Genomic DNA, 10,000 nt, shown 5'->3' with positions numbered 1-10,000 from the left:
GACCATGGGAAGTACACTTCAACGCCACACCCTCTCTAGGAAAAGGGTTCAAATAAGAAGGTTAGTAGAACAAGGACCTACAACTTGCCGTCTGTAATTTGTCTGGCACTGAATCATGCCAACAGCTGGATGCTCCAGACACGACAGAGATGAAAAGGACGCTAGTTCCACACTATTCTCAACACTAGAGGGCGTAATCATAGTTCTACACTCTAGTGCTCAAAAGTAGGTCATGTATTGCCCTTAGCCCATCAGCTCATCACGCAGTCTGTTAAACACTCCCTCCTGTCTGGTAGCGTCCCGTCTGCACTCGAAAACTGCAGTCGTCATGCCCCTCCTCAAGAAGCCAAACCTTGGGGTGCTTAGTGGCGTAGCACACTAATGCGCTCACCACGTAATCGCAAGGTTTCTGGTTCGATTACGACCCTCGACCTATCTTGCATGTCATCCCTCCTCTCTCTCCCATCCTTCCTGTCAATCTCTACTGTCTCTATCCCAATAAAGCAGAAATGCCCTAAAAAACATATTTAAAAAATGTTTTAAAAAAAAAACCAAACATTGACAATACTTGAGGTATTGGCTAACTACAGGCCAATCTCTAACCTCCCTTTCATCTCAAAGGTCCTGGTTGCTACTGTACACAGCTCCAGCACCGTCTCAACGCCTCCAGCCAGGGTCATTAGGTTTACAAACGGCCTGCTGATTGGCTGCTGACGTTGGCTCTCCAAGTCCCCTGTCCCCAAGTTCAGCCTTTGATGCCACTGGTCAGTCCATTCTCCTAGAGAGCCTCAATACCACCATTGGACTCTCAGGGTAAGCTTTGAGCTGGTTTTGTTCCTATCACTAAGTGAGTGCAGGTCGCTCCCCCACCTGGTCATCTGTGGTGTGCCACAAGGATTAACCCTAAAACCCATCCTGTACTCATCCTCTACCTGCTTCCACTCAGCCATGTGATCCGCAGACATGGAATGTTATTCCACTGTTATGTGGACGACCCTCAACTTAACGCCCCAAATCCATCTGTAGCCAGTGCACACCTCAACAACTTCCTTGAGGAGAAAGTCCTGGGTGAAAAGTCAACTGTCTACAACTTAACTGCAGAAAAACATAAGCCCTAAAAACATAAGCCCTACTCATAGGCAACCCCCACCAGCTCCAGCCATCTTATCACCCACCTCACAATCTCTCTGCATCGATCTCAAACCTTGGCCATGATTCCTTCCCTGGTGTTTGATGCCTATATCAGAAACATCTCCAAAGCTTCATTCCTTCTCCTGAAAAACATTGCAAACCTCTGTACGACCCTTACATCTCTGTACGACCCTTACACAGCCCGATGCAGAGAAGCCGATCGAGGCCTTTTGTCTCCCCAAGGCTGGATCACTGTAACCCACTCTAAAAAGGTATCCCCAGCTAGAGCCTACAAAAGCTCCAATACATCCAGAATGCCGCTGCCAGAATCCTGATGAGAGGGTAGAAGCATCACATCACCCTTGCTCTGAAGTCCCTGCACTCGCTCATGGTCAACTACAGAACAGATAATTTATTGCCGCCGGCCTTCAAGTGTGTCTGTGGAATCACTCCCTCTATACCTGAAGAAACTAATACAACCTCAAACCTCATCTGAGGTCTGGCAATAGCCTTCAATTCCACATGCCCAGGACTAAGCTGCGCTTAATGGGAGGGCCGCACCTTCTGCTCTGCCACTCCTCGCCCCTGTCTGAGCTTCCCGAGGACCACCTCAAGACAGAAGCTTTCTCTTTCAAATCTTTCCTTCAAATCAAGCCTACAAACTCACCTCTTAAGACACCTCTTAATGCACTCGACCCTAAGCCTCTTTGTCAAAATGAAAAAGCGCTTGATCATATTTTATTTTTCTTGTTAGCATTATTATTGCCAGTTCCACACTGTAGTTCTCAACAGTAGCAGGATATGCTGATAGCCCCTCTGGCCCTCACCTTGCCCAGGGCTCCTATGCAGCCTTGCCCTCCAGGTCCTGGGTGGATTCGGCGGCCCGCGCCAACCCGTCGGCCATCAGTGCGTCCTCCAGACTCCTGCGCGCCTGGAACACCTTAAGCTCCTGTTCCCTGTGGAATAAACACAAGCACATGAGAGAGGGGACTACATAAGTGTCTGGGGGGAGTGTGTGTGTGTGTGTGTGTGTGTGTGTGTGTGTGTGTGTGTGTGTGTGTGTGTGTGTGTGTGTGTGTGTGTGTGTGTGTGCGTGCGTGCGTGGGGGAAAAGGGGAAAGGAACAGTTGGGAGCCTGGGTGTCTGGGGTCCGTCCCGTCCCCCCCCCAGCAGGCTACGCAGGTCCTGACATTTGTTGCTTAGAGCCCCGTAATAGGTTGAGCCGGCACTGTCAACATTCACCAGGACCAGAGGGCTAATTACGGGTGTGTTCATTAAGGACGGGGGCCCCGCCTGCCTCGGCACTGCAATTAGAGGTTAAGGAAGGCGAGGCCAGAACAAAAACAAAGCGTGAGGCAGCGCCAAACCTGGGCTTCCCGGGCTCCCGCGTTTGTGTTAACCCTTATTCTGAGCACACTCCAAACTAATAGGTCATTATCTACAATGCTCATGCTCCACAGTAGTACAGCCGGCCCCATCCCTGTGTTGGGGAATAGAGATGACTCCAGCTGAATTCCAAATTGGCCCCCGGCCCCTCAACAAGTCTTACCCACTCTAGAAGGAATCTGAGATGATTAGTTGCTCCAGCTTTGTTCCCTGATAGCCGAAGTGGAATTTTCACCATGTTGCTTACCTTTCGGATCCTCTCAGATCTACAGGAGTGGGTGGGTGTTTAGGGGATAGGTGTGGATTTAGTATTCAGAGCACTGATACCGCTCCAACCAGAAGCTGTAGACATGCACATATAGACACCCGGCTTTGGGTCTTAAGGTCCTATATTTTGACAATATTTTGAACATGTGTTGAAGGTCAACCAGGGCATCAGCGACTGTCTGTCTATTCCATTGTCCCTTCAGCTTGACAGGTAGATTATGGTATTATATGGAGAAAACCCCTATAAATCGATTCAGCCGGATTTTGAAAATGTGTGTGTACCCTCCGATAGGGACAAATTACAATCTACCATTTGTTTCATCATCTGATAATGCGGACAAGAGACAATATCAAGCAGATCTAATGGAATTGTGTTTATCTGGATTATAATGCTATTGGGAATAAAATCATGTTTTACCCTTATAAGAGGCATAAGCAGGAAAGGAATGGATTTGAGATAGGGCAGGCTGTACTGTGGGACATGTATGTGTGTGTGTGTGTGTGTGTGTGTGTGTGTGTGTGTGTGTGTGTGTGTGTATGTGTGTGTGTGTGTTTTGTTTTATTCTATGGAGGTGAAGAGGCAGAGAAAAGGAGGGATGGAAGCGATCCATTCCACTCCCTCTCCCCTAATAACCCTGAGCTGGCCAGCTGAGCTTTAATGCATTTTCCAGTTGATAAGCCTCAATGCACTGGGACAGGCAGGGGAGAGAGGATGAGACACACACACACACACACACACACACACACACACACACACACACACACACACACACACTCGCACACACACCCACAGACACACTCACACCTCAAAATAAAGACTGTTGGCTTTGCGTGCCATCATGAATGTGTACACACTGCCATCTAGTGGTTAAATACTGCGCCCATCTGAATTGCCAGTGTGACTTGAACGGATCCAATGTGTCATAATGTAATGTGTTCCATACCTCATAGTTATAACAGATATGAGGCGGCTGACAGAAACCTTCAGGTGACGCCAGAAGAGATAGTTTCTGACAGCCTTCATCCTCACTCTTACTTCTGTGTCACCTCACGTTCTGTTCTCCCCAAATGTGTGTTCCCATGCCCCTCCTCATCCAGGCCTTACCAATCAATCTTCACCACAACTCAAAGTAGATTGGCACTGTGATTGCCAGGGCAAGGTTGGATCAGTCTCTCCACTATATATACAGTCATTCAATTTGGGATAAAATACTGTGAAGGACTCTCTTGGCAAAAGAAAACAAAACCATAATCAATCTCAACCTGTGGTGAGTGAGAGAGTGGGGCTTTAATGCAGCGTGCTTCATCTTCCCTTAAGAGGAACCCCCTGCTCACCTTCACTATCATGGCTCCTGCCGAATTTTTAGAGACAGTCACAAATTGCTAGCTATCAAGGGTCTGGAAATGCTAACGAGGCTACGCTATTGCCAAGAACGATACCGCCTCAAAAGCGCAGAGCACGGACCACAATGTCGTGGATGACAACCAATGGGGGAGAAGCAGTAATAAAAAAATAAAAAAAAAATAAAAAAAAAAGCATAACATGTTTAACTGGGCAGAAAACAACAATTCAAATGCTAGACATGACCAGAATTACCGCCAGTAGACCATACTTGCTCAAGCCACCATTGCGTGTGCGTGTGCGTGTGCGTGCGCGTGTATCTGCGTGTCTCAGGGAGAGAAAGAGACACAAAGCGAGGGAGTGAAGAAGTGTGAGTGAGGCTTTGACAGGCGCCATTTGTCAGCCACACATCAAATGAAACTAGTGTCTTCTTTCTTTCCCTCCCTCACTCCCTCCCTCCCTCCTCCACCTCGAGATCCCCCTGTTTACCTCCCTTCCATCCAGGCTTCCTTCTTTTACTCCGTCTCCTATGTCCCCACACCACTCTCCCTCTCACTATCCTGCTGGGCTTTTCACCAAAGACAAGGGTATCGAAAGGTCCATTTCATTTTAGCTGCCAGCAAATGGCCCTAGTAAGTGCTCACCTCTCTGTCCTCAAAGCTCCCAGTGATAACGGCACGGAGGAGAGAGAGCAAGAATTCAGCTCGGCTCAATTAAATGCAGCGGGGGTAATGTCTATTTGAACAGGACTTCGAGAAGCAGATTTGTTAACAATCCATTAAGCTGGTCTCTGGCTTGAGAACATGGCCGCTGACTGGTATGGGACGAATGCTAATGCCTGATAATGGCGTACTTTTTCAAGTGCCACTCCAAGCCACATATGTTCAATTGTCAGTGTGCTGCTCTGCTCTGCAGTTGGCCGAATGGTAATTGTAAAGGGCTGTTATGGTGATGCAGTCTGTATACAGACAACAGACTCCCGTTCTGGCTGGACTGGAGGAGAGGGTGTCGTAACGAGAGGTGAAGGGAGGAGAATCGACTGTGGCTAAAACACACTGGAAGTGACACAACAATATCAGAGGCGTGGGCACGGTTGTGGACGCGCAGAGAGAGAGGCAGAAAGAGGCTCTCCCACGTTCGTAAGTGTAAGGGAGTAAGGGTCATCGCTTTAGCCGCCTGAGGTCACATTGACTGTTTTCAATAAGACGCACCCAACCTGACACACACAGACACAGACACACACACAGACACACGGAGACAAACACAGACAGACACACAAAAAAAACACAAAGCCGCTCTCACTTGATGTCTTCATCTGTGACGATGAAGGCTTTGCAGAGGGGCTGCGACGTGTTGAGCCAGATGGCGGGGTTCTTCTCAGCCGCCGTGGACGTCTGGCCGGTAATGGGGGCGGAGCTCATGTGAAGGGCGCTGGCGATGGCTGAGAGGAGCGTCTCGTCCGTGGTGTCGGGACTCACGCCTGGAACAGGATAACAACCACACACAGGGTCAGCAGTAAGCCTCATAGTGTACTATTACATACACTAGTGTGGTGGACTACATTACCCATAATGTTCCCCATATGCTGTTACACATCTGTGGAACATATCCGGTTGGGTCTGAGTAAAGATCGGCATGTGCCTTATTATTAAAACACCCATCTTAATAGGCCTGTGATCTCTGCTGTCGACTTATATAAAATGCAGAATAACTGAGTTGGATAGTTCCTAGGTTTAAACCCATAAACCCTGATTTTTCCAGGGAAGTTCACTGAGAAAAGATTCTCGTTTGCAGTCAAATACTGTACATCCCATCCAATCATATACTGATATGTTGATGACACAATGAAACAATGCACATATGATATAATGATGGAATAAAAGACGTTCTGTCATAGAACACAGAAAGCCTCCCTGCTGGACCTACTTTGTAAACCTTTGGGGAGCTCCATGGTCCGGAGGACCTCTTCTGTGATGTCTGATGACCGCAGGCCTTTCAACCTCTTCTCCCAGAAAAGCTGCAGAAACAGAGGGATGGCAGGGTCACAGAGGGAGGAGAGAACACAGAACCATACAATTGTAGTACTGAGCTTTTTCTTTTCAGTCCACCATATGGTCTCAAAATATCACTACTTTACAAGCTTCATAGCTCAAAACGCGTCATCATAAAATGTTTCCAGGAAGTAGGCTAAAGATAGGCCTGCTTTTGGTGGATAGAATATTCTGAGGTTCACATGAGCAAAATAATTTTATTTTTTAAAAATGCCCCACAAAGGAGACAATATACAGTGGCTTCAGAAAGCATTCAGACCCCTTCACCCCTTTTCCACATTTTGCTGTGTTATAGACTCCATTTAAAATGGATAAAAAAATTTTTTGCCATCAATCAGAATTGAAATACAGAAAGTATTCAGACCCTTTGCTATGACATTCTTGAAATAAGCTCAAATGCAAAAATGTCTTAACAAGTCACTTAACAAGTTGAATTGAGTCCATCTGAGTGCATTCATGTCATTTCGGAATGAGTATGTTTTGTTTTTATAGTCTCTGGTTTGCATACATTTACATTTATACATTTATGGCATTTAGCAGACGCCTTTATCCAAAGCAACTTACAACAAATACATTTGTTTAAGTAAGTGAATCGTCTATCCATCAGTCATCATAAGATAAAGTAATCATTGCTCAGACCAGGGGCCATAAACAGTCACAATGCTAGAAGAAGGATTTCTTTTCTTTTTTTTATTAACAGGAGAGAAACTTGTACAGGGGGGTAGTGGGGGTGAAGAGGTCTTTAGGGTATGGGGTAGGGTTAGTACAGGGGGGGTAGTGGGGCTGAAGAGGTCTCTAGGGTATGGGGTAGGGTTAGTACAGGGGGGGTAGTGGGGCTGAAGAGGTCTCTAGGGTATGGGGTAGGGTTAGTACAGGGGGGGTAGTGGGGCTGAAGAGGTCTCTAGGGTATGGGGTAGGGTTAGTACAGGGGGGTAGTGGGGGTGAAGAGGTCTTTAGGAGGGACCGTTAAGATAGCCTGAAGAGATGGGTCTTCAATCTACGGCGGAAGATTGGTAGTGACTCTGCAGTCATGACAGCAGTGGGAAGCTCATTGAAGCTCATGGTGGACTGAAAAGAAAAAGCTCAGTACTACAATTTCTATCTTTAGCTCATTTCACCAGCGGGGTGCCAGGACAGTGAAAAGCTGTGACCGAGTAGTGCGGCTGCTGCATCCACGTAGAGGCAGCAGTGCCAGGCGGCCAGCCAAGGTGGAAGAGTGGAGTGATCAGGCAGGGGTTTGGGGGATGACCATTGCTTGCAAGTAGGGAGGGGCTTTTCCTTTGTCGCCCGGTAGGCGAGCACCAGGGTCTTGAATCTAATGCGAGCTGCTACCAGGAGCCAGTGAAGGGTGCGGAGGAGGGGAGTGCCATGGGCATAGGAATCAATTACACACTGTGTAGATTAGGATGTCACGACCAGCAAACTCAGCAAATTTCATAATTTTCTCTTGATCCTGACAAACTCCCCAGTCCCTTCCAGTGACAAACATACCCATAACTTGATGCAGCTACCACAATTCTTCACACGAGAGCTGGTGCGGAAACTGCATTGCATGTGCTGGATTTGCTCTAAACCTAATACTATGTAGTAAAACAAACACATTTCCAGCCACTTTTTTTGCTGTATCACTTGAATTTACTGTTGCAAACACAATTATGGATATGAGATAGAAAATAATCTATGAAGGGATTATTTTTGATTATTGACCAATATTTGATTATAGACCAAATTTGTAGGGTGACTGAGATGTTGTTGTCCCATCGACGGTGCTTTTTCGTCTCCACCATTCAACTTTGTAGATTTTTGTGAGTCTCCCCAGGCCTCAGGGTCACATTTCTGAGTAGTTTTCTTCCTCTTCATTTGCTCAGTTTGGAATGACAACCTGATCCACACAGTGTGCAATTGATTCTTATGCATATCAAAGACCCTATAAAAACAAAGATATTAATTACAAAATTACATGAACTATTATCCTTGCATTAAGATGGACTCAATTCAACTTACTAAGTGATTTGTTGATGCATTTTTGCCATGGCAAAGGGTCTGAATACTTATGTACATGAGGTATTTCTGTGTTTAAATTTGAATAAATTTACAGAAACTTCGAAAAACCTGTTTTCGCTTTGTCATTCTGGGGTATTGTGTGTGGATTGATCGCAAAATCTTTTAATTTAATAACACAACAAAATGTGGAAAAAGTGAAGAGGTCTGAATACTTTCCAAAGACACTGTAAATGAGGTATTTCTGTATTTCAATTTGAATACATTTGTTTTCGCTTTGTCATTCTGGGGTATTGTGTGTGGATTGATGGCAAAAAAAAAAAAATGTAATGAATTTTAATGTGAGTCTATAACATAACAAAATGTGGAAAAAGTGAAGGGGTCTGACAACTTTCCGAAGCCACTGTATGTAGGGCAAAGGAAACCTTCAAGTGGAACCTGAAGTGGCTTGAAGGACTGTGTTTTTGCCTTCACAAACACAACATCTGCTTTGATAGATCACAGGTTTACAGAAGTGAGGTTGACATTTCTCTGTGAGTGAATGTTCCACACACACAATCACACTGAATGAATTACACGTATTTACATTTACATTGAATCCAATATTGACTTCTGAGCTCTGCTCAAGCAGACCCGTGCAGCACACCGTCATTTACTGTTCAAACCGCTAACACGTCAGATTCTGATAACAGCCTGACCATGTCATCATCAACATGCAGGATCGTAACACATCATTTCAGCACATCACAGCACAAACTAACCAATCACGACGAGAACACCCCCGGTCATCCCAGGACCCCAATAAAATGGATGTGGTATTTCCTAGAATTTTATTCAGGCTCAGCCGTAAAGCCCTCAGGGGGGCCCATCTGTATAAATCCTATGCTAGCGTAGCAACAACAACAACAACAACAACAACATTGTATATTTAAGAGAGAAACAACAGCCAGGTGTTGACCTGGGGCCTTCAAAGGCAGAGGGGCCAACAGAAGGAGACCTACAGACACACATTCACCATTCTCACTCCGGGGATGTATGAGCGCGCGCACGCACACGCGTGTGTGTGTGTGTGTGTGTGCGTGTGACAATTCCGTGGCAGCAGACCAATAGCCCAATAGTAATTCCTCTCTCTCCTTTTCTCTCTCTATCTCTACCTCTCTCTCCCTTCCCACTACAAAACAAAATAATCGATTCCTCTTTTGTCCGCCTCCTGAAAATATTTAGGAGTCAATTAAGTGAGGGCCAAGGCTCTGTCAGCAGTGGCTGATGGGAGAGGAAAAGAGCAGCAACAGCCACTGGAACTGTGAAATAATAAGCCTATTTCTATTCATTTTCAACAAGCTAGCTGTAACCCCTGTTGAAAGACACTAGAAATCACACACACACGCAACCTTACAGTTTTGAAAGCCGCCAAGACTCAAAGGGCATCTCATATGCACACCACTTAACTGCAAGGTTACACGGCAGGATCAATGCTGGCTGGCTGAAGAGCAGCCTTTAACAGTCAGACAACGGGAGATCTTTTTTTCTTTTTGACACAAGATAAAAATAGTTAGGTACTTTATAACAAGGTCGTGATCGATTGTTCAGACTTTATTTTTTTTTATTTTTTTTTATTCCAAAGAGCAGTGTAGGGGAGATTTAAACATGCCGCAATTAATATCTCTATTGATGTTGCCCATGGCTAACTCACAGTCTGGGGAAATGTCAGTTTAGGTCTCAACAGACCACTAAACGTTTAAAAAAAATAATAATAATAATAAAAAAAAACATAATTGATACATTATATTGTTTGTGAGAATTGATTTCATCCGTGGAGTTCG

The 10,000-nt window shown here is 45.6% G+C and overlaps 1 protein-coding gene across 1 annotated transcript in view; it reads right to left on the bottom strand.

Moving 5' to 3' along the window:
• The window catches only part of mbd2 (methyl-CpG binding domain protein 2), a 35,092-nt gene that overhangs the window by 5,436 nt on the left and 19,656 nt on the right, over positions 1-10,000 (bottom strand). Inside the window, exons 4-6 of the mRNA XM_083670106.1 lie at positions 6,052-6,142; positions 5,428-5,605; positions 1,959-2,087 (exon numbers count right to left, since the gene is read on the bottom strand). Coding sequence (XP_083526232.1) covers positions 1,973-2,087; positions 5,428-5,605; positions 6,052-6,142 — 384 coding nt within the window. The 3' untranslated portion in view covers positions 1,959-1,972. The remainder of the gene's footprint in view (positions 1-1,958; positions 2,088-5,427; positions 5,606-6,051; positions 6,143-10,000) is intronic.

This window comes from Argentina silus (assembly GCF_951799395.1).
Source record: "Argentina silus genome assembly, chromosome: 5".
NCBI classification, from domain to species: Eukaryota; Metazoa; Chordata; class Actinopteri; order Argentiniformes; family Argentinidae; genus Argentina; species Argentina silus.
This window is presented reverse-complemented; position numbering and strand designations above follow the sequence as displayed.